The following is a 20213-nucleotide window of genomic DNA, read 5'->3' as shown; positions in this document are numbered from 1 at the left end:
CTTCAGTTACCACCACTACTACCACACCCACCACCACTACTGTTACTACTAGTATTACTTCTGTTACCACCACTACTACCACACCCACCACCACTACTGTTACTACTAGTATTACTTCTGTTACCACCACTACTACCACACCCACCACCACTACTGTTACTACTAGTATTACTTCTGTTACCACTACTACCACACCCACCACCACTACTGTTACTACTAGTAGCACTTCTATTACCACTACTACCACACCCACCACCACCACTACTGTTACTACTAGTTTTACTTCTGTTACCACCACTACTACCACACCCACCACCACTACTGTTACTACTAGTATTACTTCTGTTACCACCACTACTACCACACCCACCACCACTACTGTTACAACTAGTAGCACTTCTGTTACCACTACTACTACCACACCCACCACCACTACTGTTACTACTAGTATTACTTCTGTTACCACTACTACCACACCCACCACCACTACTGTTACTACTAGTATTACTTCTGTTACCACTACTACACCCACCACCACTACTGTTACTACTAGTATTACTTCAGTTACCACTACTACTACCACACCCACCACCACTACTGTTACTACTAATAGCACTTCTGTTACCACTACTACTACCACACCCACCACTACCACTGTTACTACTAGTAGCACTTCTGTTACCACTACTACTACCACACCCACCACCACTACTGTTACAACTAGTATTACTTCTGTTACCACTACTACCACACCCACCACCACTACTGTTACTACTAGTAGCACTTCTGTTACCACTACTACTACCACACCCACCACCACTTGTATGAAGTCTGACATGCATGTTTCACGCAGTTATATTTTCTCATCCGTCGGCCTTACATTCATGGAGGCTCTACCGTCAGACAGATATTTCAGTATGCCGATGTTGCTGTTGACTCCTTGAAATTTGCAAGACACCAGCCTACTTCTGACATTTAGTTTTAATAACATGAAATTTCTTAACAAATGAAGCAGTAATGTTTTGTTTTAAGACAATTGCTTGAAGACTCTGAATCATTCGCTTTCTACAGCTCGGGATTCTGAAGTCTTACTGTATCTTGAAATCTGTACTTTCTTATGTAAAGATCTTGGTCCCAAGAAACAGATATCTGAAAGAAGACAAAAAGAAGCTCAGCTGTTACTCAGACATTGCTAGCAGGTCTTTGGTGTTATTACGCTCACCACATGCCTTGCTGGGGGGGACGCACAGGGAGCAGGTCTTCGTTTGTGTTCAGATGAACACCTACAGCTTTCCCGCCTCAGTTTCCCAAATGTTTGGAAACAATGATGAATCAGGTTACAGCTCAAGACCAGATCGCACTGATGCTCCCCGGGTCTCCAGCGTCATTAGCTGCCATGGTCTTTCCATTGTGCCCTTTAGCACAGTGGAAGGGAAACAATCTCAGGGCAATCTTTGTTTCATGTGGCAGTGAGTCAGAGGAGGAGTCCCACTGCCTGTCAAAACACATCTGCTGAACTGAAAGCAAACGGACAGAAAATAAACTCTGTTAAATGATTTGAAAGTAAATTCAAAATGATACCTCAGTAATGGGAAAAAAAAATCATGAATTATTGTATCAGAATGGTCCCAAATCAAAAGAGGGTCTCTCTTCTGTAAAATATGGAAAGCATAACAAATTATAACAAAAATTATTATTAAAAAAACATGCCTCTACAACAGTGATGAAATGTTAATCAGCCAAACCAGCTGAGCATTCATTCATTCATCCATTCATTCATCCATTCATTCCCCAGCAACTGTGTAAAGCCGTGAAGTAAGGTGTTTATGTTAAGTGCTGAGAAGTACTCAAGACTCATGCCATAATGCCAGTGTTTATATTTTTTAGAGATATGATCATCTCGCAAGGTGTGAAAACCTCTGCAGTTTTATATTGAAGCTGTTGCATGAACCTGTGAGAACCGGTTTGGTGTGAAAACTGCTTTGGTTTGAAGAAAACATTCCTCCCTGCAGTGGGTCTGCACTACGTGAGAGATGAGCCACGCCCAAGTTCTGCAGTAGCTGCTTCGTTCGTTTGGCTTCACTGTAAATTAAGTCGAAGCCGATTGGACCTCCTACAACATGTGTAATCAAAACACCTGATGCGGACTCTCCAGCTACGTAAAGAATATACTATCAACATTTGGGGTTTACAAGCTACCTGACATGAACTTTTTCACTTTCATTTGCGAACATAAGAAGGTGTGCACCTCACATGATGCCGTCTGATGTGGTCTGGAGACCACACAGTCAGTCTTTTACGTTTACACAAGTAGCTACCTCAAAATGTGCGGTCGTTTTCACTTTTTTGGTCTCCTTTAATTGCACATCTTCATGTCAAGCTTCCCATGTGTCCACCATATCTCCCACTAACACCAGACATGGATAACTGTTCCTTTATTGCTTTTCAAGCTTGGCAGAATTTTATGTAGTTCAGTCGTAGAGTAGAAAACGATAACATCTTTCACTTCAACCTCTACATTCTATTTTTTTTTCCCACAGCAAAATCAAAGCACGATCCAGTGCTAACCTTTTCTACTCAACTTATGGCCTATCTTACATCCCGAGCTACAAAGCCATAGTGAATGCTATATATCACAGACCCATCCGTGTGCCTTGTGCTCTGAAATGCATTCATAGCTGTAGTCAGGTAGTGTTTGGTCTGGATATGAAACAGCTGTGGTTGTGCTATGACAGGGTGGTTGGTTCAAATCCATACTCGGCTGCAGTCATTCAACTATCGTTTGGACTAGATTCAAGGTCAGCCAGTGCACCACAGCTGCACCACCAACCTGCGCCCAGCCGAGGGCTCGTGGACAGCTGAAGAGTTCCTCTAGGTCTGCTGCCTGCTTGGGTGAACATACTTACTTCACATTCTCCCTCCGTCAGCCTAGTGGGGGTAAGTGCTGCCTGTTCAAGGGTTCCTCACAAACACATGGGTGGGACCACAAGGCTAAATAGGCAAAGTCCTTCAAAACTTTCACGTGTCCTAAAAATAGACAACCCGGTTTTCAAATCTGATACGTTTGCAGCACCTAAACAAATTAATGCCAGGTGTGTCTGTGTCACACACACACACACACACACACACACACACACACACACACACACACACACACACACACACACCAGTATTCTTTTTCAAAAAGCATTTACATTGCTTGTAAAAAATAAAAAGTAAAAAAAAAATGAAAAGCTATTTTAAGATTATTGGGAATACTTGCACTGAATTAATATTATGGATTAATTACTGGTTTTTTCCAGTAATTTCCCAAAACTAAAAAAACTCAGATTTGATTTGCCACTCTTTCGATTAATTGTAGCTTTGCTACAAAGCTTAGACCTGTTATGACCATAAGGAACATCCTACACTCTTATTCTCTGTGACAAGGTTTATGGTAAACCGAAACCCTAACAATAAATCCACTAATTTACAGTATACATATGTGCATGTGCGAGTAAGTTTGTGAGTGTGTGTGTGTGAGAGAGAGAGAGAGAGAGAGAGAGAGAGAGAGAGAGAGAGTTTAGCATACAAATTGTTGCTTTTAGTGGAGAATTTTATAGCAATAGCACACAGGAAATATGCTAGAACTCAAAAAAAGAGAAACACTTAAGACAAAAGGGCAGATCTTAACCAACCAAAAAGGAAATGATGTCAGTCACCATAGTAACAGTTCTACATAGGAAAGGACGTTTTCTTTCTAAAACGTTTGAAGAAACGTGGTCCACGTTGGACCAGCAGACAACACCCATCTACCAATCTACCATGCTGATACAACAGACACACTGACGTCTTGGAGGCTAACAAAGTACTGGTGAGTACAATATTATTAATATTAGAGCACTAACTGTGAAATCACTGCCAGTTATTACAATCATATATCCATAACATATTCCTATGTATTTACAAAAGTGAAAAAAATGACATATTTAGTCATATGCCAGGAAGGTTAAAATAAATAATATGTATTAATTATTACATACATTATAAATTAAATACATAAAAAAATACATTACATACATTATAAAAGGCATAGGTTGTCAAGAATAATCCACTGCACCCTGTTATTCAGTCTTTGATTAGCACATGTGCGCATTTCACGTGACACTGTTCTAACGTACCTCATGACTGGAAGTTGCACAGAATTCATCTTAATGACGAATACGTCCTTCCAAAAATGTCGTGCCGTTTGAAGAAAAGCAAAAGCTGTGTTATGTTCGTACACAGCCTCAGATCACATACGTGTGCAGAAAACACTTATTAATCAATCCGCCAGTAAATGTAACAGCATAGTGCAGTAAATGTAACAGCAATTACGTAAAATTCTGGATCATATGAATGTTCCCCACAAGTATAAGTGCAGCTGTGTGATTTATGGTGGGCACTACTGTCACTCACAGTCACAGCTATATTAGACTCATGGCTTGTGTGTTGCCTTCAATCACAAAACATTTATTTTTCTGGCGAGGTCTGTCATTCTGTTACTGACACATTTTTGAACTCATCATAAAGCAGGAGCCCCTTTCCCCAGCAGCGTTGGCGGTACAGGAAGCACATTTCACTTGACGTGAGCTCTGCTGGAGCGGACCCACGCTGAGCTGGGACCAGCACTCATTGTGTGTATTGGTGTTGACAGACGCAGGACTTCCTCACTGGCCAGCGCTATTGTGCTGTACGCTTCCTGTGCGCTATGGGCAGAAACGGCATTTGGATATTTGTTAACCTGCCTAGTTGTGCCAGCTAGACTGTGGCGCTTTTTTTTTTATTAATCACTCTAGCCTAGTGAAAGGTTGACAAAAAAAAACAGGCCAACAACCACTTTTCACTTCCGTACTGAAACCACACACACCACGTGTTTCGTTGGAGACTGAATGTTTGACAGGAGTCAGAAACAAAACAGTTGTATGTTTGCTCCTCCAGATCCGTGGCCCCCGTCCCCCACTCCGACCTTGAGGTTGATGTCATGGCGACGCCGAATGACACCGCTGCCCTCCCGTCTTACTCCAGCAACTGCACCAACCTGTATGACCACAGCGGGTGGGCCCGTGTGCTCCTGCCCACCGTGTACTCGGCCATCTTCGTGGCGGGGCTGCTGGGTAACGCCTTGGCCCTCCACGTCATCCGGCCCAACCTGAAGAAGATCAACTCCACCACCCTCTACTCGGCCAACTTGGTGGTGTCCGACATCCTATTCTCGCTCGCCCTGCCGTTGCGCGTGCTCTACTACGCCCGGGGCTTTGACTGGCCGATGGGCAAGGTCCTGTGCAAGATCTCCGCCGTGCTCTTCTACCTCAACATGTACGCCGGCGTCAACTTCATGACGTGCCTGAGCGTGGACCGCTTCGTGGCCGTGGTGCTGCCCCTGCGCTTCGCCTGCGTGCGTCGGGTCCGTACGGTGCGCTACGTGTGCCTCGGCGTGTGGGCGCTGGTCCTGGCCCAGACGCTGCCCCTACTGGGCATGCCCATGAGCCGCGAAGAGAGCGACGGGCGGGTCACGTGCATGGAGTACCCCAGCCTGGATAACGTGGACGGTCTTCCCACCATGTTGATCGGCGCCGTGCTCCTGGGCTACGGCATGCCGCTGGTCACCATCCTGGCGTGCTACACGGCGCTCTGCCTCAAGCTCCGCCTACTGGCCAGGACCAATCAGCTGACTGAGCGCTCGGGGCGCAGCCGTAAGGCCATCGGCGTGATCTGCTGCGTCATCGTGGTGTATGTGGTCTGCTACAGCCCGTACCACGTCGACCTGCTGCAGTACATGGTTCGGAAGCTCCGCTACCGGCCCGACTGCTCCGAGCTACATGCCTTCCAGATCTCCCTACACATCACCGTGTGCCTGATGAACCTCAACTCCTGCCTGGACCCCTTCATCTACTTCTTCGCCTGCAAGGGCTACAAGAAGAAAGTGCTGAAGCTTCTGAGGAGGCAGGTCAGCACGTCCTTCTCCAGCGCGGTCAGGACCTCGCCGGAGGGCTCTTCCCGCGACGTGATTGGCCACGACAAAATCCACATGAGCAGCAGGGCCAGTCACAGGACGGAGCAGCAGGCCATCATACGAGGGAGAGATTCTCAGCTTCTGAACTAAAGTAACGGGAGTCCTCAGAGTTACAGCAGACGTGGATCCACCATGGAAGTGACTCACTACGCAACAAAACACGCTGCCATGGGAGCAATGTGAGCAATCTTCCAGAAGACCACAGCAGGGAATAAGTTCTGTTGTATAATTTATTATTCCTAGTGTATATATTTCTCATCTTTGATTTGTCCGTTGGATTTATATTGCTTACTGTCACGTTTTTTTTTTATATGACAATAATTCAAATACTTGCGCCCCGAGCTGATTGGTTTGTGAAGATTGTTGCTGTTTAGAGATGACAAAATATCAGCAAGTTCCTTAGAAACGAGATGTTTTGACTCCTCAGATGAAACCACATGTTCCCATTTATGGTCTCCAATCTAAGAGCGCCACCTTCTGTCATATTCCTGTTTTACATGTATGCAGGAACTTTGGGTAACAGATTGATAATAATTACCTGCCCACCATGACCACAATCTGTGTATGAATGCAGTGCTTCACAAAATTAAACCGCTTGCAAGTTCTCATGCTTATAATATACTGTCATCTGTACCATTTAAAAAATAATCCAGAGACCTTGTATAAGGAACTTATTAGTACATATTTTCCTAATCATATACATAGAGAACCTGTATTATGTATTGAAACTGCAATTACAGGGGTTTGCCTCGAGAGGGCAATATAATTCAACATCACAGCAAATGTTATACTGTACCTATGGCCTCATTAATTTACTTATATTGCACTGACACCTTAACACCGACAAAAGACACATAGTCAGTGGTACAGTCTACTGTGTTTGCAGCTAAATTCATTGGCAATGTCAGTAGAATCGTTCTTAGAAAAATCTATTAGCTGTCTTCAAGATTTACTTCAAAATTAAAGTTCATTTGTGTTGGGGCAAAGTAGAGATAAGACAATAGTTAACCTTAATAGTTTTCTTCCTCTAGGAAACTACAGGCCATCTGTGTGACCAACAGCCTGACAAGCAGGACATGAGAATCACCATCCACTTCCCCTTTCACAGCTGAACGTTCTGGTGTTTGCACCAGAAAATGTATGATAAAACATATTTATTTTGCAAAGATTTTCACCATGTTCCAGCCAGCAGAACTGCCCAAGGATACATTCCCTGCCGAGTGCTAGTGCTAGTCCTAGTGCTAGTCCTAGTGCTAGTCCTAGTCCTCCCAAGGTTACTTCCTTAAACCTGCACTTTCCTTGCCAAGGTTGGGATGAGGAATCAGAGATCTGGATATATATATATATATATATATATATATATATATATATATATATATATATATATATTTGTAAAGCTGCGTTGTGACAAATGCTGTTAAATGCTCTATATACAACCAGTTTGAGTTTGACTTTTACTGGATTATTTCAGCTATAAAATCTCCACTTGAGACCATTAGATGTGTTAGGAATAGCCTATTTACTCGAAATTAAGACATATCAAAAAGGTTAAAATGCACAGAGACGTACATTAGATGCTGAAGATTCTGAAAGAGTACAACAGAAAACTAGTGTAATACTGTGAGATTAGCCATGTATTCCCTCTGTGTAAACTCTTAATGAGAAACATATTGAGTAGATATTCTGAACGTGATGGCATTACAATCATTCCACAAACTAATGTCTTTCTTGTGTTGTAAAATGTCAACACTTGTAACTGTGTGTAAGAGGTGTTGTTGTGTAGTAGTAAAGTGTTATTTTGTTTGGCAGGAGTGTTTGCACTGTTGGGGTGACAACACTGAACCAGGGTCAGTTTTGCATGATTCGTTGCACTGGTGCTGTGGTCTTTCTGCACTTTCTTTTAGCGGGTCTTTATTTTAGCGGGTCTTTCTTTTAGCGGGTAGGCTATACCTTCCTTTTACAACACACTGCCGTATCACAACGTGAACCCTGGGAAGCCACAGCTGCTGCTCCTGACACTGTTGCGTAGAGCTCAGTGATGTCCGCGTGTAATGTCCAACTCCAGCCACAGCAACGCGACCAAAACGTCTCAGCGCCGGGCCTGGAGTTCAGAACCTCACCGGCAGCCTGGTGTGTGCTGACCGCCCGCCCAACCACTTCTGCTCTGGAGAGTTTATTCTTCGCATGAAAGAAAAAAAAAACACTCACATGCACGTAGAGAGCGAGATGTAGACTCACCTCAGCGATCAGCTGACACGGGTGGCTTTTTATGAGGCTTACTGAAGTCTCTACGGGTCTGAGAGAGGCGGGGTGTGTGTGTGTGCGTGCGTGCGTGCGTGTGTGTGTGTGTGTGTGTGTGTGTTTTATTGTATTTGTGTTATTTGGCTTGGAGTCCAGGGTGGAGTCTTCACTAACATGAGGGGCAAACGTCCCTTGAGACCTGTAAACACAGAGAGAAGATGGAGGACGTTTGAGTGAGCACCTCTGAAACAGGTATGTATGGATATACAGACACGTTCTGCTGGAAGGAATTAAAACATGGTTTGTCTCCTGAATACACCATCGCTCCATTTGGTGTACATGTACTGTAGGTTCTCCTGCAGTGTGTTTTGATCAGAAAGGGGAAGCGGGTGGGGGAGGGTCAGGACGGAGGTGGGGGAACTACACACACACTCTCATTTCTTTAAAACCTGCTAAAGTGTTTCCGTTTGGCCCCTCCCATTTTTAATTTTGCCACACGCTGCTGCTGACGTTGGAACTGCTTGTTTTTTAATTTTTATGTTTGTATTTTTTTGTTTTGGGTTGTTTTTTTTTATAGCAGAATGAAAAATTATAATGATGCGTGGGCCAAAGACCAATCCCCATGTTTTCTGTTTGTTTTAATAAGGAAACCCGTTGGCTGCTTGGCTGGGTTTGAGGGCTTTGGTCCTTTAGCTGTAGCCCTGCTGCAGTTTCATCATGGCTGTGGTGGTGTGTGTGTGTGTGTGTGTGTGTGTGTGTGTGTGTGTGTGTGTGTCTGCGTCTGTGTGTCTGCGTGTCTGTGTGTGTATATGTGTGTGTGTGTGTGTGTGTGTGTGTGTGTGTGTGTGTGTGTGTGTGTGTGTATGTATGTATGTGTGTATGTATGTATGTGTGTATGTATGTATGTGTGTATGTGTGTGTGTGTGTGTGTGTGTATGTATGTGTGTATGTGGACGCTGGTGGAGCCCAGTGATGTCCTGCAGTCAATCAAACTTTAAAACCTTCTCTTAAAAATGAAGAGCGGTGAGCAGTCGATAAGTGTCTAGTCCTGCTGGCTAAGGTAAGGGTTTAACAGAGCCACGTCCCTCCAGACACCAAGCTGGGAACAACAAGGAACTCGTCTGGGACTAGAAAGACTGTGAACAAGACATTTGTGCAATCTATTTATTAATAGTACGTGGTGCTCGTGAGAACACACTCATGATAAGTGTGTTGTCACTTACTAAACAAGCGTTTTAAAACACTCATCAAGGCTTTCAGTCATAAAGAGGAGACTGTGCCCTGTTCAGAGAAGTCCTCACTAATGATGTGGTGCATACTGGTACTTAAAAATGACTTTACAATTTACGTCACGTCTCTGTATTTGATGGCTGTTAATAAAAGTTTTTTTTCATCATAGCTTTGTAGATTTACTGAAGCTTTTAATAATGGGACAAATTCTGTAACCTTTCACTACTTGTAACTATTTATTTTCGACTTGATCACTATTTACCAACACGTAACTCTTGGCGTACTCTACAGTATTATGATTCAGTGATTACCACTGAATATAAAGTCATCTAGAGAACAGAGAACACAGTCCCTATTCTTGAAATGGCGTATGGAGACATGTGTGTGTGTGTGTGTGTGTTCTAGTGACTCAAAAAATGAAGTGTTCAAAGTGTTACGAACACAAGGTGTTTCCAGCAGTGGCCTCAAGCTCATGTCTTAAGTCATCTCCCCCTCATCCTCATCCTCACCTTCATCCTGTCTGTCTGCTCCTCACAAGCCATGATTTAACAGCTACACGTTTAACATGGCTCTCCACTCGCAGGGTTGGTGTAAGGGCTATTAAAAGAATCTTATTTCCTGCTTAAGAACATTTCAAGATCTCAGGCTAATTTAAGGTGATGAACATTGCATTCTGCTACTGTACACAGGACAAAAAAGCAAATATTTTGAAAAATACACAGCAGCTAAACTGCTTATAATAGAGACTAATAGACTAATTGAGTTATAGAAAGATAGAGAATATATAATAATTCATATCATAATTTAAAGCCATCTTTTTTTCTGTAGTGCAAGCAACACAGGAAGTCATAACCAAAAGAGAAAGAAAAGAGCTGATTTAAATAAAGGCATGGCTCCATGACTTCCTGTACGCTAGTGGAGCGGTGCTTGAGCAGAGATGGCTCACCACCGTATTACCAGTCCTCTTCACGGGCCCCAGATCATCACCGTGCCAACAGATGATGATGTAGGTCACTGAGGTAAGTTCGACATTGCTTAACTTCCTATGGTGTGCCAACCAGAGAGCGACAGCACAAAGAAAGAAAGAGATGAAGGAATACAAAAGAACAAAATCGCTGTTGTTTGGAATCACAGACCTGAGTGAGAATGACTTTAGAAAAGGTCACATGCTTTGTTGCTCTGCCACAGTAGAAAGATACACGCAGACGGACAGAGTTCTGTGTAACTGTAGGCTGTAAATGTTCATATGTTGTCGTGTTGAAACGAAAATGCTGAAATGTTGTCATGTTGAGTGTATCTAGACAAAATGACTAGGTGAGAACTTCTTTTGAATATCAGGCTATCTTTATCAGATATCTTTTGTCTTCCCTTTATGCCTCTGTGGGTTACAATCTGATCGGGTTCAACGTCTTTTTACTAAAAGCTCTCTATTTATTTATCTGTTTGTTTGCTTACATTTAAGTGTTAGTCTTTATTTTAAGCTTCTTAATAAATGACAGACCTCACCACACTTCCCTTGAGGTGTGTGTCGATTCCCCTGTGGGTGGCTCAGGGGCTTCAGGGTGATGTCAAGCAATGACACAGCCTGCAAAATCCAACACAAAAATATCTCTAGCATGAAAGATGATGCGTTCTGCAAACATAAACCACAGTCATGGCAGGCAGTTTAATTTTATTCGCCAGTCTCCTGAAATTCACAATTCTTTCCATTCTGACAAAGTGACTTTGTGTCCTTCTCTTCCACCAGGTCTTTCATCATGGAGCAGAGTTCTTCGGTAGGGAGGTTTGAGGAGCAGCTCCCTTTGCTATTCCGCACTGCCAGCCTGGTGTTCTACAGCGTCATCTTCTGCGTAGGCCTGACGGTCAATCTCACGGCCCTCTGGGTCTTCGCTCTGACTACGAAGAGAAGGAACTCGGTAACCATCTACATGATCAATGTGGCTGTGGTGGACCTCATCTTCATTATGCTTCTGCCATTCCGCATGATTTACTACGCTAAGAACCACTGGCCCTTCGGAGACACCTTCTGCAGGGTGACCGCGGCTCTCAGCATCGTCTACCCCTGCCTGGCCCTTTGGCTCTTCGCCCTGATCAGCGCCGACCGCTACGTCGCCATAGTCCAGCCGCGACATAGCAAAGTGCTGAAAAACGTGCCCAAGGCCGTGCTGTCGTGCGCGGGCATGTGGATCATGACCCTGGGCAGCGCCGCGCCGCTCCTGTTCCAGGACCAGGACCCGGACAAAGCGTCCAATCACACCACGTGCCTGAAGATGCACGACGTGGTGTACCTGCGCAGAGACAACCCCGTGCACTTCGCACGCCTGGGATTCTTTTTCCTGGTGCCCATGTTCATCATGGTGGGCTGCTACGTGACCATCGTCAACAACCTGGTGCACGGGCGCACGTCCAAGCTGAAGCCCAACGTGAAGAAGAAGTCCATCCGCATCATCGTCACGCTGATCGTGCAGGTGCTGGTCTGCTTCGTGCCATACCACGTCTGCTTCGTCTTCCTGCTGCTGGAGCAGAACCAGCAGGACTACAGCACCTGGGGCGCCTTCACCACCTTCCTTATGAACATGAGCACGGTTCTGGACATCATCCTCTACTACATCGTGTCCAAGCAGTTCCAGGACCGGGTCATCAGTGTGATCATGTACAGGAACTACTTGAGGAGCGTGCGAAGAAAGAGTCGCCACACAAACAGCGTGCGGTCGCTCAGCAACCTCACCAGTGCCATGCTTTAGCGTCTCACCAAACCGGTCTCATGTGGTGGGGAGGGATTGGGGGGGGGGAGAGGGTGGTTTCACACTTCTGATCTGATCTCCCTCTAACTTGGTTCATTTCTTGCTCGGGCATTCTGGGAGCTGGTCAGAGCAGAAACCTGGCCTGCTCTGAGGCCCCTGAGGACTGAGAGCGATGTGGAGAACCTCTCGGGACGTGGTTTAGGTGCAGTGTGTAAAAATACTGTTTTGGTTATGCACTTGTGTGGTTTGAAAAAAAGGAGAAGTAGGCACCGTAATTTCATTTGCACTTTCACATCCACCACCTTATTGGAGAGCTCTGTTAACAACCCTTTTTGGCGAGAACTTGTAATCGTATTATGGCTTAAGCTAACAGTTCAGCTGGTGATGATTTTCAGGGGGGCAGATTACAGAAATCAAAGAAGAAACGTACAGAATGGTGAATGCCCGTCAGACTGGATCCAGTGGCCAGTTTGATTTATCAGCTTCCTCAAAGCAGTTTCCACCCATGAAGTGAAAGAGACGTAAACTGAGATTCTGATGAATCACTAATCATGAATTAACCACAGGCCAACGCAATCAAGGGACAATATTTTTGACCCTTTTAAAATATTTTAAGTATAAGACTGAAAAAGGTCGAGCAGCAGATGTCAGGAAAACGATTATGTTCTCTCTCTCAGCACATGATACTCAGACATCTCATTTGGGCAAACCTTTCTTTAGTCATCAAGGTTAAAATCAGCACTTGAATACCCACAAGCATGAGGTTATTCTTCCTGGTTTTGCCTTTTAATCTTTCATTTCAGGATCAAATATGCAATGTACTAAAATATGAGACTTTGAATTATGCATTATTTTTACATTTTTATATATATTTTTAAAGAAATGCAATAATGAAATTTGAATGAAAAGCTAAAACATTGTTTTACTTTTTTGTACTGTTAGTAATAATTGTATATATATATTTCACAAGATTTTCAAGACAGAGGTACAACAGCAGCTGTACAAACAAGAAAAGTGTTTGTTAAAAGTGCCTGAGTGCTTCCCAAAGTAATGAGGATTACAAAGGAAACATTTCGGTTGTGTCAGATTTTGTTTCCATTCTGTTTAAAATAAGCTGCACATTCTTAAATCTACCAGGCGATGGCAGTATTGCACATGAGTTGACATGAGCTTCACTTTAGCCAATTCTCACCAGCAGGTGGAGACATGTGACAGCAGCGCTGACATCAAGCCCTATAAGGCGCTATAGGGTCATGGTGAGGTGTGCAAGCGAAGTGTGTAGTAGTATCACTGATATCATTTTTGGTTTGTGGCATTTTCCACCTTAATTAAAATGCATGATGTACTAATTTCCCGGATTTTGCTTCAACACACGGTATGCAAGACAAGTGGGTAAAGGGCTTTTGTTTGTTTTTTTACACATGTACAAAATTTACAAGATCAAAACGCACTTGGGAAGCGTTATCTGCGTATATTCTTGTATGATATTTAATCTGCTCCAGATACAGATAAAGACTCCAAGGTGCCTTATACTTCAGCAAGAGCCGTCACCAAGCGTACGGCTAATTAAGCAGCACATTAATCTCTGTCAGAAAATACACACGTTGGGAGACCGGTGGAAAATTCTCCCGCAAAATGGTCTGGAGAAGCAGATGGGGCGAGGATGAGGAGGGTACTCTCACGATACGAGGACCAAGATAACCATCAAAGGAAAAGCGTTGAAGTCCATGCAGGGAGAAGATGGGCGATAAAACAACACACACTATCCGAGATCTTCAGCCGAGGAGGGATGAGAAAGGTGCTTTCTAACCTGAAACTCGGCGAAGTCAGACCTTCTTAGCTTGTCGAAATTAAGATTACAGATTAACTTGGGGGAGCTGCTTTGGGGTTTCTGTATCGGATAGATTTCAAGGACATAATTAGACTTCATGTGCAGTACGTCTGAATGTGAGATCTGTTAGGTAGGCTGTATGAACGTTGCTGTAATATTATGGACGGCCTGATATACTAATGCACGTCACACACGTTAAAAGACTTCTATACGAAAAGGTAGTATATATATAAATATATTATATAAAGGACATATACTGAAGCCTCATCTTGCGTGTATAGTTGGCATCAGTAACATATGACAATACAAACGGCACCACATCAGCCATTATGTAGCATTGAGATTACACGCTGAGCTCTAACTGCACACACACGGCATACAGGACATGGCAGTAACTGGTCAGTGTCCTAATGAAAGCCGTCCTGGCCCGCGGTGCTCTCGGCCCACTCCAGAGGAGGGAGACGGTCCTGGTGCAGACGGACACCGCCAGCAATCACGCGCCTGTGTGATGAATTATCGGGAAGCTTTCTTGGTAATTTCAAATCTTCATAACAAGTGCTTTTGTCATAGAAAAATTAATGAAAACAAGATTGTCTTTCATTTGAGCTGATTTAACCGCCTCGAGAGCCAGATGCTCCTCTCTGGATATAAAACAGTCAGCGCTAAACAAAGGCCGGCGAAAACTACCTTTTTTTCCGTCAGCTCGCGCTGCAAATAAATCAGCCCGCGCGCACAATGGCCATCTGTTTGTTATTTGATATGTGTGAATACATGTTGTAATGACTTTGTTTGTGAATCAGTCAGTGCACTGGAACACACGAGAGCTCTCCAAGTGCCGGAGTGTTCAAAGCTAATCATATAATTGGACACAATAGTCAATGACAAATGGAGTTCCATGGAGCCAGCCAGCTGGGAAGTGAATATGTAATCATTGTAAAATCATATCATTTTGCATATTTGAAGACAGCTTAATAGAGTTTGCTTGTCACCACACTATCAAGTGATGATCAGAGAAGACTACATCATATTTGTTTTGTAGGATATTGCTCCCCCGCATCTCCAGTGAGTTAAATGAAATGGAAACTTATTTCTGTGCCTTGCAGATGCTATATATCTTCACTGTGGTGTAGGGTTTATAATGGGATTCTACCGTTTGTGAAATCTGAAGTGAGGAGCATATACAAAATCTGAATGAGAGCTGTATATTTTCGCTCAATTTCATTTGATTAACCCGCCTTAAGACACCATACATCATGGGATGCATTCTACCAATTTTGCTCAAATGTAATAGTTTTGTAGGAGATTTAGAAGAAGACAGATTCGTAGCTCACACAATGACTGCATGGCACATTCAAATTTTTTGATTGACACAGGAGTTTAACATCTGGCTATTGGCTAATCGGTAGGCTAATCACTTCCTTGTTTTTTTCCGCATTCACACTAAACGTTTAATATGTCATTGGGTGCTTCCAGCTGATTTAAATTGAGTTCATCACCTGGCACGAAAGCACACAAGTCCATCAGAGGTTGGTGGTGGAGGATTTGTGCACCTACGTGGTGGTGCTCTCTCTCCGTCTGCCAGACACTCCTTCAGTGACCCGGCCATCACTGCACCACACATCATCTTCCATTTTTCATTCAGAAGTAGAGTTCTCGGTATTCCTAGGGTGCTCTCTAACCTCTGCTCTTATTTCTGCTAGGAGAGCTCTAAAGAGACTTTGTACCAAGACCGCTTGTAAAATGTGCAGCCAGTCTGTGAGACCGACTGTCCCTCAAAGTTCTGTAGTACTTCCACTGCCCTTAGTCTTTAGATGGGGAGTTTCTGTCTATAAAAACTGCTGACAAATCCTTCAGTCTCCTTGACAGCCTGTCACACTATTTTCAAAATTACTAGCCAGCCACTCAATTTGAACAAGAGTTTTAAAGCTTTAAATATTAGTTATACCACATTTGAAGTGTACGTTGAGTTACAAATATGGGCAGTGCGGTTTTATGCTGTACTTATGGAAAGATGGTCAGCAGCTTGTCAGACAAATTGTACAGTATCTCAGCAACAGCAAGTTCGATGGGAACTCCACAAACCGTGTGACTCTGATTAGGTCCAGGTAAGAAATTACAGGCTTACGGTGAGTTGTAAGGAGACAAATTAGTGCCGTTCTCAGTGTGGCGAGGATTCAAAGCTGTTCACAGATATCCTTTTACACAGACATAACCAGGAGCTTGGAGTTCATTTTCTGTCTTCATGACTTCTCCAAAAAGGGAAGTGATGTAATGAATGCAGATGAATAACACTGTTGGAGAAGGTGTCTTTCATCAGTGCTGTATTTACAGTGTAAAGCTCGCTTCCCCGTGGCACTAATATTTACTCTCAGTAGCTTACACATAAAGATCCTATCAGAAGGAAGGGGGGGAGGGGTGGTACCTTGCACTCCTTAATCTCTATTAAAAAGGATAATCTCCCATAAAGAATGTGCTCAATGCAAAGATGACTCCCATTGACCCAACAGTTAGCAGAGGAGGAGGCAGGAGGAGAATGTATGTGTTTGATTACAGCTGTGGCTATTTTAGCGCATTGCGCTGGGGTTGATTCACACGCAGTCTATTGCGGCACCATTAAAGGGTATAAATAATGTAGGGGCCTTTTCTACACTACTCAGCTAAGTGCCTTGCGCTCGACTTGTCAGGTTTTCGATAGATTAAGGCAAGATTTATTTTAAGTCCGTAAAGTAGCGTGTTCCTGACGGCGTTCAGCGGGGATCGAGTATTGGGCGCAAAAGCCCAGCGCTTCGGTTTTAATTGTAGCGCTGGTAAGTGGGCGGCCGCACGGACGCGGAGGCTGTGTCCGATCAACTTCATATTTAATTCAGTCTCACTTAAACCTTCGTCTGATCCATTGGCTCGGGGCAGCCCAGAGGGTGGCCACACAGCAGACACGAGAGACATGGGAGCTGCAGTTCTGAGACGCGGTCATGCTCGAGCCTCTGCAACAGATTTGTGTAATAAAAGATTTGAGCCTTTGTTCTCCCTCCCTCTCTCTCTCTCTCTCTCTCTCTCTCTTTCTTTCTCTCTCTCTCTCCCTCCTCCTAGCTCCTCTTATCACCCTTTCTCGATGTTATTCTACTGAAGTCACCACTGAGAAAACAATTACATCCAGTCTACAACTAGCCTACGCGCCCGTGCCATCGCTAATTATGGGGCGGTTCTCCGCATTGGAAATAATTGAAACTCTGTGCGTGTAGCCAGTCCGCCACGCTCCTAGCGCAGGACCCGGAGAGGCAGTGAGCATGGAGGGGAGGAGAGGAGGGCCTCTCCAGAACGACAGCACGGGGCAGTGGTGCGCCTTGATCTGACAGCCAAGAGGGTGCTTGTGCGTGCGTGTCACGTAGCCAGCTCCGAGAGCTCAATTACAAGATTGATACTTAGAGAGGAAACTTCATTTCGCTTTACAGATGTCGACACCGCTAGAGAAAACCAAGGTTGTTGTTTAACATTAGGCGGTTTGGCGGAATGAGAATAAGTACGGAAAACAAGGAGCGGGGCTGTTATTTCTGACTATTAACCTCCAAGTTTTGAGGTCTGCTAAAGCTTCCTGCTGATTGTGGCCCGGCTGGAGCTGGCGGAGCGTGTGTGGGATGGATACTCTGCAGCGTTTGAACACAGGCCAATATTTGATGAGGTTCCGAGGACATCTCTGTTTCATTTCAAACGCATAAAAAACCCAAAGGGCTTTCTCTACATTTTCATCTTAATTTGATTACACGGCATCTTGTCTGTGCGAATGATCTGTTTTGCCTCAAGAGGATCTCTTAATCACTTTTCACTCGCGGCTCCGTCCCTCAGAACATGCTGCAACTGTTCTGGACTTTTAACAGCCACGCTTGATTGAGAGGTAAAAATACATTGGTGGGGCAGGGGGTTGGGGAGGGTAGGGTGGGAGAGAGAGAGAGAGAGAGAGGCTGCATGTACTTTAGCATGCTGCTATAGCGTGCCGTTTGTTCGTTCGTTGCGGGAGCAGTACCGAGTTCCAGTGTGAGTGGTGGGTGTCTACGCCACGCGCTCCCCGTCAGGTGCGGTGTGACGGCGGGTGAACAGATGGCTGCTGGCCCGCTATGTCCTGCCTGCAACTACCGGCCGCCTTTCGCATCCATTAATCTTCCCCCTCTGCGTTCCAGCAGCACAACTATATTAACCAGCACGAGCGAACCAGAGAGAGAGAGACACAAACAAGCCTGGCGTGGCTGTCAGAAAGCTGAAGGGGAACCATCAGTCCGCACGCCCGCCTCTCTTCCCTCCTCTAAATGCCCCCGTAAAACAGCGCCGAGGAAACCATTTCACCTCGGATCCGACCCCGTAAAGGTGGTACCCGTGGCCGGGAGAACAATAAATGCTCATTACAAGGCAACTGCCTTGGCTGCACGGGGCTTCACGGGTCCGGCTGCAAGAAAAGGCCACGTGTGATTCCGATTGTAATTGAAGAAGACGACTGTTTCCTGCAGGCCAAGGGGAGTGGTGCAGCCGTACAGTGCTGACGGCCGGGCTTGTTATAGGCAGGACTGCACAGTAGCTGTTACGCTTGTAAAACAGACACAGACTTGGCTGCCATTGCTAAACATCTTACTTCCTGTACAAGTCCATCAGTTGAGCACAAGGTTCGCACTGAATCCTTTACTCTCCTTGGGTTTTATATATATGAGCATCATTTTCTTTAGAAAAAATAGATAGAAACAGCACATTTTCCTTTGAAAGTGGCTTATTACCAAAATAAGTTAAGACATACATTCTATTTAAGGTTTCCAGTCAAGACTGTTTAAGTATCTCATAGTCTATTACTGTCAAGCTTCTCATGACGGTATGAAGCCAAACAAAGTCTCTCTGGATTTGTCTCAGATGCTGTTTTGAAATAGCACATGGATTATTTACCTGACATGCATCATATTGAAGAATGCTGCTTCAGACTGTAACGATGGAAACATGTCGGAGTCGTCCAGGGTCAAAAAAGTCCGAAACCGTCCAGGTCAAATTGACCAGCAAAAAGACAAAACCAGGCAGAGGTACAAAGGGGCTAATCCAAAACACAAAGATGCCAGACAGACCAGATCAAACCATAAATTACATGCAGACTAAAGAATGCTTGGTATGCTTCTAACAATGTTGTTGGTAATACTTTTCTGTGATAATGAGAAACAGGTGGATCTCAGAAATGAGGGGAGGAGGATTGGAGTCAGCGATGCTGGGCATGCTGGGGATTGTAGTTCCCGGGGTCGGGTCACATGACAGGGTCGCATGTACGTTTGAGGTACCACCATGATTCATTGATGTGTCACCTGTCATCTGTTCGCTGTGTTTCACCCAATAATCTACAGCGGACAAGTCTGATCGAGTAGCAATCCATGGCGCCATGTTGGGTTGATAACCTAGATAGCATTCGAAAGTTCTGTGCTATCTCTGCCTATGGGTGAATCCTTCACCAATCAGTGGGATTATTTAGTCAGAAAATATGCAAGAATTTGCCTAGTTCCTGATTTATAAGTTTGCATTGTCCATTAGACTAAAGATGATATCTGGACGTATGACTTACTGCTATTCCGATTCATTCGAGGAACGCTGACCACTATTGGGAGATGAATTGTGGTCCTCCATCAGACAGGATGTTTTCTAGGATCTCAAAGTTGCAAAGTACGGTGGTGTTGCCTTGGGATCGCGGTAAATCCATCGCAAACTCCAGAGCTAGATGAGTCCAAGGTCTCTCTGGTACTGGAAGAAGGTGAAACTTGCGTTTTACGAGACTGCATTGACAGCAGATCGAAGAAGATGCAACAATCCCCTGGATGACCCGTTCTGAGATACGTATGTGACCATGTCAGCATATGGTCTCAGGGAGGACACTCTGCAGGTACTTCTGTATTCGCCAGTGGTCTGGTAATCTCTTCGCCAATCTCCCAACAGATAGATGATGTTACCATTTAGGGAGGGAAGATGTGGTCCTGTTCTTCTTTTTCTTCTTGGTACATCCTAGAGAGAGAATCTGCCTTAGTGGTCCTATGTCCGGATCTATAGGCAATCGTGCAATCGAACCGCTTGAGGACATGTGACCAGCGTGCCTGTCAATCAAGAGAGTTTCCTTGCGTATAAA

The 20213-nt window shown here is 44.5% G+C and overlaps 2 protein-coding genes and 1 long non-coding RNA gene across 8 annotated transcripts; 2 read left to right on the top strand and 1 right to left on the bottom strand.

Moving 5' to 3' along the window:
* Window positions 1-720: 720 nt before the first annotated feature.
* On the bottom strand, window positions 721-19221 carry LOC143511864 (uncharacterized). 2 transcript variants are annotated; one of them, XR_013130294.1, is made up of 3 exons: window positions 19001-19221; window positions 8273-8474; window positions 721-1517 (listed from the first exon to the last, which is right to left on the bottom strand). It is a non-coding gene; the product is annotated as an uncharacterized LOC143511864 (long non-coding RNA). The 2 variants fall into 2 exon arrangements; XR_013130295.1 differs by lacking the exons at window positions 8273-8474; window positions 19001-19221 and adding an exon at window positions 4060-4756 and having other exon boundaries at window positions 721-1149; window positions 1223-1517.
* Window positions 2815-6639, top strand: gpr183a (G protein-coupled receptor 183a). 2 transcript variants are annotated; one of them, XM_077001538.1, is made up of 3 exons: window positions 2815-2937; window positions 3723-3853; window positions 4960-6639. In XM_077001538.1, exon 3 carries the CDS (start codon window positions 5003-5005, stop codon window positions 6122-6124), a length of 1122 nt encoding a protein of 373 aa, XP_076857653.1. In that variant the 5' UTR covers window positions 2815-2937; window positions 3723-3853; window positions 4960-5002; the 3' UTR covers window positions 6125-6639. The 2 variants fall into 2 exon arrangements, with proteins under 2 accessions (XP_076857653.1, XP_076857652.1); XM_077001537.1 differs by lacking the exon at window positions 2815-2937 and having other exon boundaries at window positions 3596-3853.
* Window positions 7522-14414, top strand: gpr18 (G protein-coupled receptor 18). 4 transcript variants are annotated; one of them, XM_077001539.1, is made up of 3 exons: window positions 7522-8527; window positions 10334-10524; window positions 11253-14414. In XM_077001539.1, the coding sequence occupies exon 3, from the start codon at window positions 11263-11265 to the stop codon at window positions 12247-12249; it is 987 nt and encodes a 328-aa protein (XP_076857654.1). In that variant the 5' UTR covers window positions 7522-8527; window positions 10334-10524; window positions 11253-11262; the 3' UTR covers window positions 12250-14414. The 4 variants fall into 4 exon arrangements, with proteins under 4 accessions (XP_076857654.1, XP_076857657.1, XP_076857656.1 ...); XM_077001542.1 differs by lacking the exon at window positions 7522-8527 and adding an exon at window positions 9919-10089; XM_077001541.1 differs by lacking the exon at window positions 7522-8527 and adding an exon at window positions 9919-10095.
* Window positions 19222-20213: the final 992 nt, after the last annotated feature.

This window comes from Brachyhypopomus gauderio, chromosome 4, assembly GCF_052324685.1.
Source record: "Brachyhypopomus gauderio isolate BG-103 chromosome 4, BGAUD_0.2, whole genome shotgun sequence".
Taxonomy (NCBI): Eukaryota; Metazoa; Chordata; class Actinopteri; order Gymnotiformes; family Hypopomidae; genus Brachyhypopomus; species Brachyhypopomus gauderio.
The sequence above is the reverse complement of the archived record's forward strand: the minus strand, read 5'-3'. Positions and strand labels throughout refer to the sequence as shown.

Coding starts and splice junctions, on each gene's coding strand:
- gpr183a (XM_077001538.1), top strand. CDS start 5,003: ATGGCGACGCCGAATGACACCGCTGCCCTCCCGTCTTACTCCAGCAAC.
- gpr18 (XM_077001539.1), top strand. CDS start 11,263: ATGGAGCAGAGTTCTTCGGTAGGGAGGTTTGAGGAGCAGCTCCCTTTG.